Raw genomic sequence first — 19,811 nt, forward strand, 5'->3', positions numbered from 1 at the left:
GGGCTATAACACTTCAGTTTGCAGTTGGGAGTGTTCATGATTGGTGGCAACAATGCTTCTGAATACCAGTTGCTGGAAAACGCAGGAGTGGAGAGTGGTTTTGTGTTCAAATCCTGTTTCCCATGGGCATCTGACCACTGTGAGAACAGGATGCTGGTCAAGAAGGGTCACTGGCCTTCTGCTGCTGGCTTTTTCATGTTCTTATGCTCTTTTGATGGAATAGTTTCCCCTTCTCATTGTAAGGTAAAGGTAGAGGGACCCCCTGACCATTAGGTCGAGTCGTGACCGAATCTGGGGTTGCGGCGCTCATCTCGCTTTATTGGCCAAGGGAGCCAGCGTACAGCTTCCGGGTCATGTGGCCAGCATGACTAAGCCGCTTCTGGTGAACCAGAGGAGCGCACGGAAACGCCGTTTACCTTCCCGCTGGAGCGGACCTATTTATCTACTTGCACTTTGACGTGCTTTCGAACTGCTAGGTTGGCAGGAGCAGGGACCGAGCAACGGGAGCTCCCCCTGCCCCCAAAAACTAGTGCCTTAAGAATAATTCTAGCCTACTGCTCTTTTAGCATATACTTTTCACTCTGTTCACATATTTGTTTTATAATTTATTTAGTTCTAGGAAGCATATGAAACAATCATGGAACTCACGTCAATTGACTTCAGGCAAATTATTTTTATTTTTTCCTCATTTTTGAAACTTGTTTTTAACTTTGATTTTGGGGGGCAATTTTGATGTACTGTATATTGTATATATTTTGTAATCCGTTTGAAGGTTTTACATACAATTAAGCAGTGTATAATTGAAAAAATAGTGAAAATCAGTAGCAACAACATCAACAGTAGAAGACAGAAAAGGAGAAGAACTGAAATAGAAAATCTTGTTCCCCAAAAGGGAACTGAATTGTTTCTCTTTCCTGTTCTAGCTCTTATATTCCCAATCTCTTTATCTGCTTCCAACTGTTAATTTGCACTTGTGCAGGGAAGGAGATTCCTGAGGTCAGCTGTTCTATCTCTTTGCATTGACAGTAGAGCCCTTAGGATGTTGGAGATTTATGGCTCGTTCACTGGAATGTTTTAAGAGGCGATGGCTTTTCAACACTTGATTCCTCAGGATCTTCCTCATACTTGATGCTCCATAATTTGCTTTTGCTAGTCCTTCCCAGCCTCTGGGTTTTCCAAGATCCTCTTTGGCCTCCACCGTTTTGGCATTCACCACCTCACTTTTCATGCAACTGTGAACATTCACCTTCTTTTAAGCAGGCGTTTATTGCCTTCCTCTCCTCCGATAATCTGTCTCTGTATAGCCATGCCTATATTTTTAAGTTCTAGTGTTTTCAATTGTCATTGTTGACACCAGTGATAACTTTTCAACTGAATTGCTTTTGTCAATCCATATCAGAGTGTGAATGAGTGTGTGTAGGAAGATCTGTTGTCATAGATTGAAAAGAATACCTGCTGACTATTTCTTGTCAACAGTCAACTTTAAAAGGTATTAAATAAACCGCTTCAGGCACTTGACAAAAACCATAGAATAGTAGAATTGTAGAGTCGGAAGGGACCCAAGTCCAACCCCTGCAATGGAAAAGAATTCAAATGAAGGCTGCTGTGTATGAAAATACTGATGGACTATATACATAAATTGCCGTTTTCATATTGCTGTACTCATATTTGAGTTTTGCCCCATCTCAGCCTGGGCAATGGCTAGCCTACCTTTTAACTCTTTCAGTGCATTGGGGAAGGCAATTGTGCACTCCATCACCCTTTCCCCTTCCAGTATTATTGTCTGCAGTCTCTTCCACCTGCTGTGAGAAGTGATGATAACATGGTTTTCTAGGTCCAGTACACTGTATGGATTGGATTCTCTTCCCCATTTGCAAAAGCGGATACAAATTTCCACAAAATTTGCATACACCTTCAGTTATATACAAATCGTTACCCTCCTGTCTGAGTGGGGCACAGGACCTGAGGTGAATTGAGGGCCACACACAAAGTAATACGGCAGGCATATTGTTAATAGGTGAAGCTTTCCCCATAACTGGATTTCCGTACTAGAAAAAGCTTCATCCATTGGATTTCTAGCTGCTGTGCAGCTGTTAAAGGTTCAAGAGCCCAGTTCTCCCCTAGTGCCAACCTCAAACCACACAAAGAACTCACGTTTCATGAGTTGCAAACTAGTTATGCTACTGTACGTCTTTCTTCAATTGCTGAATTGTAGCCAGCACAAAAACATCACCTTGTGCCATGTGACATTGTTTTGAGAGATGGTTTAATGTTCCTTTAATTGGCTTTAAAATGTACTACAAATAAAGTCAGTTAGGTGCTTATTGCTATTATAATGCTGTGAGTCATCTCAAGGTGCTGTAAATCTCCAAGTCTGAACTTTCCTAGGATGTAAAATAAAAAAGACATTGTAATGGGTTGTCGCGGTAATGAGGCTACCTCTAGAAATAATGAGCCACAGGATCTTCTGCACTCCAATCGATCACTGTGTAAATTTCCTGTTTTATCCAAAGCAAATTTCGGCTACAAGAGAAGAGAGTGTGCCTGGGATCCGAGCCTTGTAGGATGCATAAATTGCATTCATTTAAGTCAAACATTTCTATCATGAATAGATGAATAAAAATGGATTTTGACAGGATTATTCGATTGTGAAATGCCCTAATGTGCCAACATATTTTGAGTCTAGACTTTGATGGCAGGTTAGGGTGATTGATGAGTGAAATGTTCACAGACCATGTATCCATTAGTAAATCTCTGTATCGCTTTGGAAATCTTAGTATGGTGAGGTGGAGGTTTTTACATATTGCAGTTCTGTTGCCTTCGTTCAGGATTAGTCTGCTGTTTGGCTGTTAGTATAGTACCTTCACCTGAAAGTAATTATTCTGAATATTCATGCTTAGAGGATCTTAGTTTTGGATATTGTAAGAACTTGGCACAGCTGCGAAGAGTAGCAATATTTCCTTAGTAGTTCTAAGCAGTGCTGGTTTTTTCTAGAAAAATAGGTGCCGGTACTCACCATGAAGTTGTTACAGGAAGTGCCGCACTTTTTAATGATGAAAAAAAGAGGTGCCAGTCCTGCGTACCTTTGAGGAGCTCCTGAAAAAAGCAGTGGTTCTAAGTATCAAATAATGCCTTTCTTTGATTTTTGTTCTTGAATTATTCCCCAGAAAATGATAAACATGGACCCAGTGAACAGAAAATTATAAGATGAGCTCTAGACCACATAGATCTGACAGAGGGTGAGATCTTAGTGCTTTGGATGTCATGATTTCATGATTCTCGTGTGTGTGTGTGTGTGTGTGTGTGTGTGTGTGTTTGTATGTATGCAATGGAAGCAACAAAGAACCTCTTCCTAGCTGCCTCAGCTGCTACTTGATAGGTGAAATTATTTGCCCTAGCAAGTGCTCTGCCGGCTTCAAGTTTTATGCCACTTGCCCCAGTCCTTTCTTGACTGTTTCATCACCTGCAGCTCTTCAGTAGCCCAGGAGCTTCCCGGGCTCCACTATGCTAAAGAAGGATCATAAGAAGGGTTGTGTTGATGGCCCTCATCATCCCACCATTACACAGTGAGACAGGATCCTCAGCAAAATCACTAACTCTATCCATTGTAGGGACACCCAGAGCATTCAGGTATCCATCCATTTCCATTAGTCTCCAGGATGGGCCATCTTAACCTCTCCTCTGCAGGGTAGGTTAGCTGGTACGAGTTCAAACTTCACCAGGAAGTGGTCAGTCCATGGCAAATGGGTGATTCCTACCTCCCTGTATGCAGACTGCCTGCATATTACTTTATATTCATTAGAGATCCATTGGTGTAGGATTAAAATTGCCCCCTTTTTGAGCACCTTTGGCACAAATAAAAGAAAATAATTTCCAAGTGACCAGACAGGGAAATATTTTGTACTTTGAAAGATGGCTCTTTCCTTTCAGGCTGTTGCTGACTTTCAACACTGCTAATGTTTGAGCAGTTCATGTGTTTATGGCTAGTAAAAAGAGCTGGTAACTTTTGAAGATTCCTTTGTGAAGCTGTGTTAGTGTGCTAAAATGCATCAAGAGGTCCCTGTGTGCAATAAGGAGTCCATTATAGAATCAGAAAGGCGCAGAATTGTAGAGTTGAAAGGGACCCTGGGGGTCATCTAGTCCGATGCCCGGCAATGCAAGAATCACAACACATGGTCCCCCTTCTGATTCAAAACCATACCTGACCCTGCTTAGCTTTGCAAAGGTGCTAGCAGCTTTATTGCCAGAAGGACAACTGAAACTTTTCTGAGTGTGTTGAGTTTAGTGTCCTCTAAGCATCGTTGGCCCATTCATCCTCTTCATTATTGCTTCTTGATTAAACCTATTTATTTGCTTCCCCACTTAAACTGAATCAGTTGAGGACTGCATTCCTTCAGGGGAAATTTGTCAGGGAGTGCATGCTAGTGACAGGAACACATGAAGCTGCTTAATACTGGATCAGACCATTCGCTTACCCAGATCAGTATTCTCAATTCTGACAGCAATTCCTGCTGGTTTTGGGAAGAGATCGTCATAGCCCAGTTTCCCTTCATGCGATTCCAATCATGCACATGAAGAGTGGAGGTGTGGGGAGAGGAGATGTATACTTTTTTCTGGCAGTACGCAATGGCACACAGTATTGCCACCCTTCCGGGGGGGGGGAGGTGGCAGAAGGGCTCTTGGACCCCATCAGAACATTGCACCTCCTTCCTTAAGTCCAGGAAGTGTTTGCCCAGCTTAGAGATGTTGGTGCTTTGACAGGATCCTGGAACTCTGCTGCCTCCTTCCCGAAACCAGGTTCTTCACCTGAGTGGCAGTGCCCCAGTAGGTGGGTGGATAGGCAAGGGGCCTCAAACAGCTAAACTGCCCTCACCATCCAGCATTGGTGCCAGGTTTCACCCCCGCCCCACCATGGGCTGGCCCCTCTGCCTGCTTGCTGGTGAGTACCTGCCCTTTTTTTCTAGAATAAAAGCACTGGTCATGTCCCCTGTGTCAATGTCCCCAAAGTCTTCCAGGTTGAACTTCTGTTGCATGGAGTTGTGTGTAAGAAAAACACTGGGGTCTAATTTGAATAGTAGAATGTCTGTCTTCTGGGTAGGGCTGGGTGGGGGAATAGTAGAATGTCTGTCATCTGGTTGGGGCTGGGTGGGGGAATAGTAGAATGTCTGTCATCTGATTGGGGCTTCTGTGTTCTGCTCCAGAAGTAGCCCCTCCCTTTGAGTGTTCAGTTCAGTTCAGTTCAGTTAGAGAGGCCAACTGTCCTTCTTGCCTCACGATGTTGTTTTAGTTTCTCTCAGACAGTATGTTACGGGGTTACCATTTTCTTTATTATTATAGCTTTCTTTGGAATATACGTGAGCCGCTTGCTTTGCTGAAAGAAAACTCTGATGAAGTATGGTTGAATACCCTAAACTGGGGATATTCCCAGTCTGACAGGAAGATTGGGGGTTTTTTAATCACCCCACCCTCCACAACATTGTGTGCAGTACTTACATAGGCTCCTTCTGTGATTTAAAAATCTTCATTGTGACTGGAATCGCAGGGGAGAGGGTAGGCAAACAGGGCTTTTGTTTAGCCCTGCTGCTTGAGCTCCTTTCAACTGGGGATTGAGATCCACATTTATACAGTCAAAGCAAAAGCATGAGCTCTGGCCCTTACGTAACTTACGTGTAGTGCTGGAATTACATTTAAACCTAAGTAAATGTCAGGCAAGGATTGAACATTTGTTTCAGCCAGCTTCTGAGAGTCCTTCTCTTTTCATTGAATGCTATATAAAAGGTAAAAAAGGTAAAGGACCCTGGATGGTCAAGTCCAGTCAAAGGTGACTGTGGGGTTGTGGCACTCATCTCGCTTTTAGGCCGAGGGAGCCGGTGTTGGTCCACAGACAGCTTTCCAGGTCACTTGACCAGCATGACTAAACTGCTTCTGGAACAATGGAACACTGTGATGGAAGCCAGAGCTCATGGAAATGCCATTTACCTTCCCACCACAGCAGTACCTATTTATCTCCTTGCGCTGGTGTGCTTTCGAACTGCTAGGTTGGCAGGAGCTGGAACAGAGCAATGGGAGCTCACTCTGTTGCAGGGATTCAAACCGCCGACCTTCCAATTGGCAAGCCCAAGAGGCTCAGTGGTTTAGACCACAGCACCACCCTCTATGTAGCCAAGGTCTGCTGGGTTCCTTTAGTATATCTGTAACTTGCCTTTCAGGAACTGAGTTCTTACATCACCTTTATGATATTGGACCCTCATGAATGTTGATGCTTCCTGCCTCATTACAGTAACTTGCATCACTCCAAACCACATAATAGGAGTCACCCACACTGTTGCAGCTCTCCACTCGAGCATCAGTTATTCGAAAGCCGGGGTGTATGGGGTGTAGACACAATGTGGGGTTCTTCTGCATAGTCCCAGGCTTCACATCTTACCTGGAGATTACAGGAAGGAATGACATGGCTGCAGAACTCTATCATTGCTTTTCATAGTCTAAACTATGCACCTCCAGAGTGTCTACCTGCTTGTCGGCCACCTTCCTTTTATACTTCCTGCTGTGGGTATTTTGTTCTAGTCTTGTGACAAGGAAGGGGGGAGGGCGCAGACTTTGCCTGGAGGAACCGACAAGTTGTCAGTGAAGTATGAAAGGGTGTTGAGGTATTCAAATAATCAATTGCTTGCCTTTTGCCATCCTTGTTTGTCATGAAAACTATCACACAGGAATGCAAATCTGCTTGGCAGCTGTGGTTGCTAAGGAATGAGAAGCAGGAATAGGGCACTATTAGGTTATCAGAGCCACTCATAATGGGTGCTTTATAGGAAAGCGATTGGCTCCCCCACTCGCTCTCCTCATTAGCATGCCATCACCTCGCACTGTGAGCCTGCTATTCTTTTATGTCACATGAGTGCTGTAATTTTCCTCCTGAAAATATAGGTATGCAGCTCAAAACCACCTGAAGTGGGAATACTTGCTTCCTTTTTAAGTTAAATTACCAAGGCTTGTGAACTTGAATGCCTTTATTCACCTACTTGAAATTTTCTGTGAAAAGTAGAATCTGTGGCTTTGAATGCGGCATGACATCAAACAATGTGAGGATTAAAAGTGCCACTATATTAGTCACGCTACGGTTGAGTTTATACAACTGGTTTCCTTACAGGGTAATATTTCCAGGAGGAGACCCTTGGTTATAGAAACTTTTCCACTGCCAAGCCTTGGGAAAACCACTAGATTTGTTCTGGGAAAAACTGATCGTTGGATAAACTTGCAAATTAGCATTGTCTCTGTTAAATTGTGTGTGAACCAAAATACATAGCCAGGCCTTGACTTACTACCATATTTTTCTGTGCATAACACACACACACCGGTGTATAAGATAACCCCTATTTTGGGGGACCCAAATTAAGGAAATGGGGGAAGATTGGTTAGAATTGTTGAGTTTTTTTGGGGGGGGGAATTGCCGCCAATCACTCACCCCCCTGACTGCTGATAAACAATCACATGACTCGCCAAACCCAACAATTGTCTGCCCGCTCACTGCCAGCATCCACCAATCACCCACCCAATTACAGCAGCAGCCAATCGCCAGCAGGCCTTGCCACAGCTACCAAGCACCCGCCCAATCACCACTGACAATCTCCTGCTCGCGGCTGACACCAATCGGCCATCCCCACTCTGCACTGTCTGTGTATAAGACAACCCCCAATTTTAAACTTTTAATAATAAAAAAAACATCGTCTGATACATGGAAAAATGCGGTACATAGGGAACGTTGGGCACCTTTGAGGCTTATGAGAATGCCAGCTGCCCTGCTAATGTGTCCAACATTTCTATGAAAGTGTAGCAACAGTTCTAACATTAGAAACATAAATCACCTTCACACATTATAGGTGTGAAAGGGTTCCATGGATTTCATCCAGCTATGTTTTACACAGAGCAGACTCACTGAAATTAATAGACCTTGGTTACTTTGGTTCATTAATTTCAATGAGTCTCCTTGGAGGAAAACTAGCTTTCAATGCAACCCCATGTGTTGAAAGCAGTGTTCAAAATTCCCCAGGCGCCAGGCACATTTTGCTACTGGTGTTGGTCCAGTTGCAACTAGGTAAGGTATAGGCAAAGGAACCCTGGAAGGTTAAGTCCAGTCAAACATGACTATAGGGTTGCAGCTGTCATCTCGCTTTCAGGCCAAGGGAGCCGGCGTTGGTCCACAGACAGTTTTCTGGGTCATGTGGCCAGCAGGACTGTTGCGTTTGCAAAGTAAAGGAAGGATTGAACTCTGATTAATAAGAATACACATAGAGGCTTGAACCAGCAAGACTCTGGGAAGGCTGCATATAATCGTGTCTCTCTGTGCTTGTCCGAATCTGCAGCCCCCTGGCCCAGGCCGTTTTTATTCACAAAAAAGCTTTTTACAGAGTGTTCGTAAGAACCAATCAGATTTCTTCTGAGCATTCAAACAAACCTCAAGTGGGGACAAAGTTAAACTATAAACACTAGTTATCCATGCATACTTTTGGGGTAAATGAATGAATACTACAAAGGAGCGAATAAAGCAACTCTGGAGGTCATAAACAATCAGTACACATGATAAGAAGGATGGCCAGAAAGACCTTCATGTGAGATCTGTTTCCTGGCTCCAAGATTAACATTTTAAGATTATATATATAAGAAACTACTTCAAAGAACCTGCCCACTATTTTTATGGCACAGGATGCCTGCCTGGCGAAGCAACTGCTGTGTACGTGACGTGAGGAGAGAAAAATGGGCAGTAGAGTCAAAAGGGCATGAAAAGGGCATGAATGCAGAATCTTATGGGATTTAATCAGAAATTATCATCAATATATCAAACCCAGTCAACACAATGTCTTCATCGTGGACACAATGGCCTGATGTATATTCTATAATTCCTCATGGTAATCCCATCTGACCCCTACACAGGACTAAACTGCTTCTGGCGCAATGGGACACTGTGATGGAAGCCAAAGCGCATGGAAACCCTGGAGCCAGCTGACTCATGCGCAACAAAAGACCCACATCTTTGCTTCTGTGCTGCTGTGTCTTAGCCCTCCATCATCACATTAAGGAAAGGAAGTGTGGGGCTGAGTAACAGACATCTTTGACTGTGCTGCAACCTTTCCAAATGGAACTCACAGACCCCAATCTAAAAACCTCTTCCCTAGCCCAGAGTTAATGACATTTCCATTTCCGCTGTGTGCGTTTCTTTCTCCTCCTTGCATACTGGGGCAAGTATGTTTGGGCTGTGGGAAACCTCTGTGCATAGATCTCTGTGTAGACCTTGACTATGTGGTCTCCCAACTCCTATGGAAGACTTCCCCATGGCAGATGCCCATGCCTAAGGAGTGGATGTCAAGGTTGAGAGGTGGAACCTGGGGGGTGGGAGCATTGGGGGGGTGGGAGTGGCCTGATCCCCATTAATTTATTTGTTTATTATTTATTAAATTTATATACCACCCTTTCTTTGATGACCACAGTTTGGACTCTCCTCATGCATATAGCATGTGAAGGGGGCTATAATGATAAACACTTTCCACTTTCCCAATCCATGAAAAGTCCAGGGTAGTAATAGAGGGATTTCCCTCCTTTTTTGGATGAGGGGAAGCTGGAAACCTATGCTCACTTGTAATGTCTGATTTATTTACAGGTATATGTTTACAGGAATGTGGGTGGCATTGTGGGTTAAACTACAGAGCCTAGGACTTGCCGATCAGAAGGTTGGCAATTCGAATCCCCGCGACGGGGTGAGCTCCTGTTGCTCGGTCCCTGCCAACCTAGCAGTTTGAAAGCATGTCAAAGTGCAAGTAGATAAATAGGTACTGCTCCGGCGGGAAGGTAAACGGCATTTCCGTGCGCTGCTCTAGTTCACCAGAAGTGGCTTAGTCATGCTTGCCACATGTCCTGGAAGCTGTACGCTTGCTCCTTTGGCCAATAAAGCGAGATGAGTGCTGCAACCCCAGAGTCGGTCACGACTGGACCTAATGGTCAGGGCTCCCTTTACCTTTACCTTTATATAAGCAGAATGGGGTTGGGGCCAGGGTGAGGACTCTGTAAGAGGGCTGCACAACTGCTATGCTTACACCACTTTAAAGTCAGATTACAGCATGGGTAGGCAAACTAAGGCCTGGGGACTGGATCTGGACCAATCGTCTTCTAAATCCGGTCCACGGACGGTCCAGGAATCAGAGTATTTTTACATAAGTAGAACGTATGCTTTTTTAAAAAAATGCATCTCTAGGTTATTTGTGGGGCATAGGAATTCATTCCCCCCCTTTCAAAATATACTCTTGCCCCCCAAAGGTTGAGGGAGAATGGACAGGCCCCCTGCTGAAAAAGTTTTCTGACCCCTGGATTACAGCATCACCCAGCAGTCAACCTAAATTTGACATTCAAAACTCTTGGTTCTCTGTCCAAATTTATCTTGCTGCTTTCTCTCCTGTGAAATACAGAGGTGTTGTAAGATAAGTTTCCAGTCACCGAGGAGCATGAATGTGCCTTTTCGAAACTCTGTGGCCACCCATTAGTTGTCGGTTTAAAGAAATCAGGACAACCAGTCACAATAACACTGGATTCATTGCTGCTACTAGATGGTGTTCCAGGGGCCAAGGGGTGAGAAGAGATGCAAAGCAATGCAGATGAATTTCTGGCCATAGTAACTCCCTGGAAATATATTGTTTGAAGATGCTTCTGAATTTTACAAAGTTTGTGCTCGTGGTTTTTATGCTGGGCAAACGCCGAAAGGCCATGTATGTAACTGTCATGTCTTTGTATTTAACATGCTATGATCAGCCTCCTACCTAAAGTTTTTCTTTTCTTTTTAGAGTACAAGTTGAATTCTACATGAATGAAAACACATTTAAAGAGAGGCTAAAGTTATTTTTCATCAAAAACCAAAGATCAAGTAAGCATTTTCTCTCTCTTACTACGTGTGGGTGTAATAGCGCTTCCTCTAAACCCGGGTTTCCTAAACTTGAGTTGCCACCTGTTGTTGGACTACAACTCCCATCATCCCTAGCTAGCAGGATGAGGGATGATGAAAATTGTACTCCAGGAACAGCTGGAAACCAGCATTTGGGAAACCCTTCTCTAAACAATAATGCTTGCTGATGATAAGAAGTGGTTATATGTTACATCACTAGGAGAATGTAGTCATGTTCATTACTTTTGATGGGTCTGTTCTGAATAAATATTAATTGATTGCCACCCTGTGTTCCCAAATTCACAGTCTGCTTGCTAGTTGTTTGTTGCTTATGTATTTAATCAATTTAATATTTGCACAGCCTCAACAGTGTCTTAATGCTGCAAACTTTCCTCATCCCATGCTCTTTTAATATACAGTGGTACCTCAGGTTAAGTACTTAATTGGTTCCAGAGGTCTGTACTTAACCTGAAGCGGACTTTCCCATTGAAAGTAATGGAAAGTGGATTGATCTGTTCCAGACGATGAAAAAACACCCCCTAAAACAGCAATTTAACATGAATCTTACTGTTTCACGAGACCATTGATCCATAAAATAAAGGCAATAATCAATGTACTGTACTATGAAATAAATAAGACAGTATTTTAAATGAAAAAAATTAAAATTTATTTCCAAACTCACTGTTTGGAGGGGGCTCAGGGTCCTCTTCCACAATCACAATCGGCTTGGCTCCCTGCATTCGTGGAGGCCTCAGAGAGCTCCTGCGGCTGGAGCCCAGTTGCAGAGCCTCTGCAGGCACCGTGGATGCTGGGGCTTGGCTCCTGGCATCCACGGAGCCACTCTAGGCACCACAGATGCCGGGGCTTGGCTCCTGGCATTCGCGGAGGCCTCAGAGAGCTCCGTAGGTCCCGCCGATGTCCGGGTTTGCCTCCAGGCAGCGGCGAGGCCTCCGAGAGCTTGGACAACTTACTTCCGGGTTACAATCGTTCGTAAGCTGAAAAAACGTAAGTTGAAGCGTTTGTAACCCGAGGAACCACTGTATAACCATGAAGCTCTATAAAAATCCAGGTGCTAAAGACAAACAGATCTAGGCACAATGCCACAATAAGAAGAAAACCTTGCTGTCTTTTCCCCCCCTCTTCAAAGACTCAATTTATCTAAAATACACTGTTTTGGGGGTCTTTTTTTGGGGGGGGGAGGAATTAGCAGGTCTCTCACTATATCTTGGCCAATGGAACATTTCTGGAAGTGCAGCCTACAAACAGTGCCAGCTTTAAGATAGCTGAAGTAGGCAGCTTCCTTTCATGGCTGCCAAGAAGTATAGGAATCCAGCCAGAGATCCTGCTGGATATTTCTACAGCAAGCTGAATGTGAGAGAGTCCAAGTCAGACCAATGCCCCAGTTACCCTACCTAGTATTGGACCTCTGGAGTCCCAAACATAGATATCCTTTTTAACTTACATTCCTGAACATTGCGTTTGGATCCATCCACGAAGCATTTCTCTTATGCACTCACACATACAATTAAAAGTTACATCGTTTTTCCTATTAGATGTAATCCTCACTCCCTCAAGTGAATTTTTAATTTTAAAACCTGCCATTCTAGGGAAACCTGTAAACACTCTCCACCTATTCTGTCTGGTCTTAACCTCTTTATGTCACAGTCTCAGTTTTGAATGCAAATTCTACAATAATGCTATCATTGTTTGCTTGTATCAGAGTCAAGCTAAAGAAGGTTCACCCATCACTTCCACAGCTTCCACTTTTGGTTCCACGGAGGTATTTTTGTGGGACTTTGAGTGTTATCCTTAAGCTACGTTGAAGCCACTTGAACTGCATCTGAATGTCAAGTCACTCTTAACCACTTGAGTTCAAGTGTATGTTTTGTTTTTTTTAAATCAGTTGGAGATTCTTCATGATTCATAAGACTGTATCTGGGATTCTTGGAAACATATGCTTTCTGATTTTATATATACTTAACGAAAAATGTTCCTATACCACTCACCCATAAAATATGGCAGCAATCATGCGGGCAGTAGCCATTTTACATGTGTCCAACTGACATGCGATCATGCACACACTTGTCGTTTCCAACCCAAAAGTGGCCCGAAAATGGAGCAGAACAGGGCTGAGGCTGGGCTTATGCGTGCTCCACTGACACAGACAGGGGTCAGGAACAGCACCCCCATGCAAAACGTAAAAGCAGCACAGAACATTCATGGATTTTTTTTTAAAACAACAGTATAGGCCAGTTGATGGAAGGGGTGGGGAGTATTCAAGAGATGCTTGAAAATCAAAGCATGGGTGTCTGCTGAATCTCCCCTAGACATTCGCAGGGAAACCAAAATGCTTGTTTAAAAAGCTATTGTACTACCAACCTTACTGTATGCTTGTGAAATGTGGACCACTTATAAACTCCATCTCCAACTCCTCGAAAGATTCCATCAAACGTGTTTCTGAAAATTTTAACACATCACTTGGGAAGACAGGTGAACTAATGCCAGTGTACTGGATGAAGCAAAGATCACCAGTGTTGAAGCAATGATTCTTCAACATCAACTTTGTTGGACTGGTCATGTTGTGTGGATGCTTGATTATCGTCTTCCAAAGCAACCACTCTATTCCAAACTCAAAAATGGTAAGCAAAATGGTCAACAAAAGACGTTTAAAGACTCTCTCAAGGCACATCTTTAAAAAATGTAGTATAAACACCAACTACTGGGAAACACTGGCCTGCGAGTGCTCCAATTGGAGAACAGCCTTTACCAAAGGCGTCATGGGCTTTGAAGACACTCGAACTCAGGGTGAAAGAGGGGAAATGTGCTAAGAGGAAGGCACGCTTGGCAAACCCTCACCGTGATCAACTCCCACCCAGAAACCTATGTCCCCACTGAGGAAGGATGTGTGGATCCAGAGTTGGCCTCCACAGTCACTTATGGACCCACTGTTAAAACCGTGTTTATGGAAGACAATCCTACTCGGCTATGAGTGATCACCAAAGAAGAAGAGAGAAGTGTTCACTAGCATGGGGCCAGCGACGTTAAATGCCTACATTCTAGTTGAGGCTAGACAGGCATCTGTAACATGGTGGACCACCAACAATACTCCTCTGTATGATCTCAGTGATCAGACTGGGATATATTGGGCTGGGATTTTAGAGTCCTCACTTCTTCCAGACAGTTTAAGGCAGTGCATTGTCAGGAGCTGGAGTCAGGCGTAGGTCAGCAATAAAACAATAAAGAACCCAATGTCAGTGAAGTAAACTCTTTTTTCAAAAAACAAAACAGCTCAGTCCTAGTGGTCTTGCCCCAACAGAAGGTCCCTGCCTTCCCACCACTCTCTAAAGCTGCTCCCCAGAGCCTAAGACTCTGTTATCTTGTCTCTCATTGTTCTGCTGTCTTCATTTCTCCGCATGTTCTGGGAGATAATCGGGATGGAGAGCTATTCATAGCAGCAGGAGGAAACTCCCTAGATTCTCCAGCTGCCTGTCTCATCTCTGTCTCCTGGCCCCCCCTCCCCCCTGCCTCTGAGTCTGGACTGCCTCTTCCTGCTCACTAAACCTTGTTACGTCTTCAGCTTCCATCACCTCCTTCTCCCAGTCTGCTCCCTCTTCTCCCTCCCACCATTGTCATCCCACTATCAGTCCCCTGCCTCTGAGCCTCCTTCCCAGGGGGGTTCCCCAGCTGGCATCTCCCACCACTCCTCTGCAGTCAGCTAGTCTATGACATGTATGCTGTGTTCTCACACGGTCTCTTGACCGAGCCTCAGGTCACACTAGTTTTCAGCAAGGTTGCTGCCTTGTGTGAACCATGCACTGGACCTACTGTCAATGCTTCTTCAGTTCTTAGTTCTACCTCTTACATTAATGTATTAACTACTTTATTTCTTTTATAATTGCAACCCAGACTTTCTACTCAGTCACCACATACAGATTTTGCAGAGTATATAGCCTTTCCCCATTTATTTATGTATTCAGGGAGTCAAGATTTTCATTACTTACACAATAGCAAAACAACAAAAACCTTCGCCGGTGTAATAGTCCTCCCTTTCTGCATCTGCTCTGCATCTCTTATGCTTTGTTCTGATCTTTATACTACTTTGAAAGCCAAATTTTCATTAAGCTTCAATTGAAAATGCTTAGGTGTGAATGCTCCCATAAACAAAGGCAAATTGGGACAGGTAATTATGCAAAGGTTATTTTTGATAAAGGGGTAGTGACTGGAGCTTGAAAAGATAACTTAATAGAATCTCTAATTCTGCACCTGTGCACATACATTTTTCCCCAGCTTTTGCCAGTTTGCAGAAGGAAAATTTCCATTTGCAAGTGCTGTTTGAATCCATCACTAGGGTGTGCTATCAGTGCCGACCAGGAGATTGACACTGACAGCCAGTTCCTTTGAAGCTGTCACCTGACATCATAATGGCATCAGTAGTCAGAATGGCCTGTGGGGTTGCGGGAGGTCAGGATCCAGCCCACTAGCTGGAAAAGGTTCCTCACTACTCTGTATAGAGGGGCTAAAGGGGATTTTGCAAGATATGGACACAGCATGGAGGCCACTGCAAATCATTCCCCTTGATGGCTTTCATCCGTCAGGGATGCATTCATTTGCTGTGCTGATCAGGGAACATTATCCACATCACTATAGAACTTGGACATCCTGTGACTTTTGGAAAAAGTCATTCAATCTAAACACTGAACAAATGTGTACAAACGTCACAAAGGGCCACTTAAAGTGACCTTCTCATGGTGGGTGAATTGTGTGCCTGGGCCAAAAGCAAGTTAGAAAGATATTGAGCCAAGTGATAATTGTGCTGTAACATCAATTGTTTCATTAGACAGGTAATCCTGTAAAATTCAAAGGCTCGCAAAGAATCCTCTGACAAAATCGATCCTAGACATTGTAATTAAACTTGCTATGCCTCTGAGCTGAATGAAAGTTATTTTTTTATCCTTGATTTGAATTTTCTGCTTGACTGCCAGTGTATCTTATTACGAGCAATACGTCGTTAGAAAATCAAGGTTCGTTTTCAGCAAAGGTTGCTTGTCTCCTCCCCACCCTGTTGGGTGTCTTTTCCCCCCACGCCCAGCAAGAGGTGCAGGTGTGCATCTTTGTGTCTGTGCATTAAATGAAATTTCACGCCACCTGTAAAATTCAATTCAATTACCATTAAAACCATCAGGCTCTCTGTGTCTTCAGCTCTCTGTCCCCCAGAGGAAATAGAAAGCTTCTCTTAATTATGTTTGTTAGTAAATCAGAATAGTAAAAGATCTGCAATCTTTTTATTTGAGTCGTCCAACGTTTTTTTTTTTTTTTTAAGGCTGCAGTTCTAAATATACTTCCTAGGGGAAAAGACTCATTGAACTCAGTAGGATTTACCACTTTGCAATCTTGAATTGAGCTACAATATTGCTTGGTCTTCTCCAAGAAATGGAGGCAAACCTTGGCTAACAGCAACAAAATATTTCTGGGACTTTGGACAAATGGACGCAAAGAAAATGAAGGTGCAGGACTATTTGGGTTTATGAGTCTGCAAAGTTGGAAGCCAAAGTAAGAGAAAAAGGATTGTCTTCCCATTAGAATTCCTGTGCCATTTGCTGGAGGAGGGATGCACAGACCTTGAATCTCACATCATGGTTGCCATTTGCCTTCCTGCCATGGAAGGCAAAAGTAAAGGACCCCATGTCATTTCATAGATCCAGCTGAGATGTTTTTGGGAGTCGTAGATGGCCGAATCAATGTGATACAGGAAACTCACATGAATCTGAATCAAGTGTCCATCCATCCCCTTTTTTTTGAAGGTGGGGAGGGAGATTTGTGATGGTAATTTCTGCACGCATATGGGCATCAGGCTGGAGTCCTCTCCCCACACATTCTACATTCCAAGCAAAATAGACAGGATGGATCTGATCACTTTTATGCCATGGGAGCAGGATGTTCAGCTCTGGTAAACATCAGAACTGGGATTGAGGGAGAGTAATGAAAAGGTCTGGGGAAAGCCCATGATCCTTAAAAACTGAATTACAGTTAACATTCAGTGGTAGGGAATCTGCTCACCTCTCAGGCAGACCATTCCCTAGCTGTGCCCCCATTGCTCTGGCACAGGCTGCTTGATGCTTGAGACTCTTGGAAGATTAAGATGATGCTCTAGATCAGGGATGGCAAGAGTGACCCTCCATATGTTGTTGGACTGCAACTCCCATAGTGATTGGCCAGTGTTGGCTAAGGCTGATAGGACCTTGAGAGCCACTGCTTCTCCATCCCTGCCCAAAGTGCCACCTCTTTGGTTCCAGTGAGAGCTAGTTTGGTGTAGTGGTTAAGAGCGGTGGACTTGTAATCTGGTGAACCTGGTTCGTGTCCCCGCTCCTCCACATGCAACTGCTGGGTGACCTTGGACTAGTCACACTTCTCAGCCTCACTCACCTCACAGAGTGTTTGTTGTGGGGAAGGAAGGGAAAGGAGAATGTTAGCTGCTTTGAGACTCCTTCGGGTAGTGATAAAGTGGGATATCAAATCCAAACTCTTCTTCTTCTTCTTCCTCTTCTGCTGTCCGCTTCTGCTTCACTGCTAGCATTGGCCAAGTCCAGGTGTGTTCTAGCTGCAAGAGACTGGCAGGAAATTATACTGATAGGGAGGCATTCCTTACAGAGTTAGACTAAGCTTGGCAAAACCTAGGTTGAGTTTCCCATTCAGCCACAAATCTCACCAGGAGACCTTGGGCAGATTGTTCTTTCTCAGCCTAACCTACTTCGCAGAATTGTTTGTTCTTCCTCTTCCCAGTCTCTCCTCAGTGTAAGCCACCATGAACGTATTAGAGGAAAGGCAGAATACAAACAGTATAGAATCAGTCAGAGCAGAAATGAAAAGGTGCTGGGGCGTGGCAGTGAAAATTTGAGGTGGCCTTAGAAAGGAGCCTGCAGCTCTTTTGAAAAAATGTTCTGTTTCCATTTTCTGTATTGATAGCTATAATCAGAATCCTCATGAGTACCCTCAGTCCTTTTTTCCCCTGGCGGTACTCAAGAGTATGTGGTATCGGCACCTTTTTTTCCTAGGAGAAAAACACTGGTTAAAGGTGTGTAACAACTTAATGGTGAGTACAGACACCCTTTTTCTAGAAGAAAAGGACTGAGTAGCCCTCAGCCTTAACATACATGCATTAACTATTCTAAGAAGAGTATTGCTGTTGTTTTCTCCACATGGCCACTACTGCACCCCATTAATGGGAATTTATGGTTGTGACTGATACAGCCTCCCAGGGGGAAAATGGATAGTATTGGGGACATTAAATGTTTATTCTGAAACATTTTAAAAACACCACAGAAAGGTGTCAACTGCATAGATTACTAAAAATTCACAGTGTCATTAGAATTCATCAGCTGTCTTCAGCAGATGGCAATATTAACAGAGTAGGAAACATTTGTTGAAGAATGTCAAGGGGGAGATGAATTGGGAGGATAATACGCAGAAGAAATTGTTAGAGGCACTGGCCTGCCTGTCAGAGATTTGATATATCTCAGCAGGAGCTTCCTTCCCTTTCTGTGCAGTTCTTACTCACCACCACAAACACTGGTGCTTGCTCTGTCTTACTGTGGTCCCTTTCAAATCTCTAACCTTTAAGAACAGAAGCAGCTAGTCACTCATTCCCAGGAGTTGTTCCAATGGGACCAATTCCAAAGGCCTCTTCATTTTTCAAGCTTTCAACGGACGCCAAAAAGACATTAGAATGCCAAAGGCTAAAGACCCAACTCCTGTCATTGCGGGGAACTGACCTCTTCCTAAGGGTGGTACCTTGGTTGTTGAACAGCTTGGCTCCTGAACGCCGAAAACCTGGAAGTAAGTGTTCCGGTTTGCAAACGTTTTTTGGAAGCTGGACTTCTGACATGGCTTCTGCAGCTTCCGATTGAGTGCAGGAGTTGTGCGGGAGTTGAACGGACTCCCAGAATGGATTAAGTTTGACAACCAAGGTACCACTGTACTGTCGTAGTCTCATTGCTGAGCATCAACATGCAGAGCTCAGTGGAGTGGTAGACCAGCCAACCAGAAGAGTCTCTGAGGTGTACTTGCCTGGAGGCAGACTCAGCATCCAAAGTCTGGTCCAGTCCTAGGGGCAGGCAAACAGCAATTCCATGTGGTCAGATGATCCAGGGGTCAGAGAATTCAATGTTCATGGGGTCAAGGGTCCAGATGAGCAAGAAGCAGCAACGTAGAGCCATGAATTGCAAGTGTTGTTACCAGCATCTGACTGCTGCTGGAAGTTCTGCTTAAGAAGGCTGAAGCCAGGTGGTTCTCACCAGTGCCTTCTCCTCTGAGTTCTTGAAGGGTGATGGGTGGAATCACTCTGCCTTCTCCCCCTTCAGGCTGCTGTTCAGCAAGCGCAGCTGACTCCTGGCCCATGACAGGTATCTGCGGGATGCCCTGTAGTAAGTAGTTGGGTGTATAGGGGATGAGACTCTCTCGTAGGTATCCTGGTCTCAAGCTGCATAGGGCTTTGTACAGCAAAACCAGCACCTTGATTTAGCCTGATGGCTAATTATTAAGCTGAAAGACGGTAATTGCACCAGGGCCATCTGTTCATTTTCATGGCAAACAATGTTTCAGAGGGTTTCAGAGTTATTGTTTTGGATTGTACAACTCCATATCTGTTTATAGTCGGCACGGTTTAAATTGGATGTTCTCTGTATATAACTTGTATATACATTGGATGCTCTTCCTCTCTCTCTAACTTGAAAAAATACAAAATGCTTTCTTTGCTTCAGATGTACCCTATAATATAATTTGTGCATGATTCAGTGACCGACAGCTCTCTTAGTCCTGAGCAAATGAAAACTAACTTTCATCAAGAACAGATGAGCAAATCTGCTCTTGCAAACTCGCCACCCCCCAT

General features: G+C 44.1%; 1 protein-coding gene and 1 long non-coding RNA gene across 6 annotated transcripts in view; one reads left to right on the plus strand and one right to left on the minus strand.

The window, feature by feature from the left end:
* KCNT2 (potassium sodium-activated channel subfamily T member 2) overlaps positions 1-19,811 on the plus strand; it is a 229,981-nt gene that overhangs the window by 68,708 nt on the left and 141,462 nt on the right. For all 5 annotated transcript variants that reach the window (XM_079981180.1, XM_079981182.1, XM_079981183.1 and 2 more), the window contains exon 2: positions 10,830-10,909. In XM_079981180.1, the coding sequence (XP_079837306.1) occupies positions 10,830-10,909 (80 nt within the window). The remainder of the gene's footprint in view (positions 1-10,829; positions 10,910-19,811) is intronic.
* LOC307219017 lies at positions 865-5,569 on the minus strand. Its single transcript, XR_013840261.1, has 3 exons — positions 5,494-5,569; positions 3,598-3,845; positions 865-1,572 (listed from the first exon to the last, which is right to left on the minus strand). It is a non-coding gene; the product is annotated as an uncharacterized lncRNA (long non-coding RNA).

The sequence above is a fragment of the Podarcis cretensis genome, assembly GCF_951804945.1.
Source record: "Podarcis cretensis genome assembly, chromosome: 6".
Classification (NCBI taxonomy): Eukaryota; Metazoa; Chordata; class Lepidosauria; order Squamata; family Lacertidae; genus Podarcis; species Podarcis cretensis.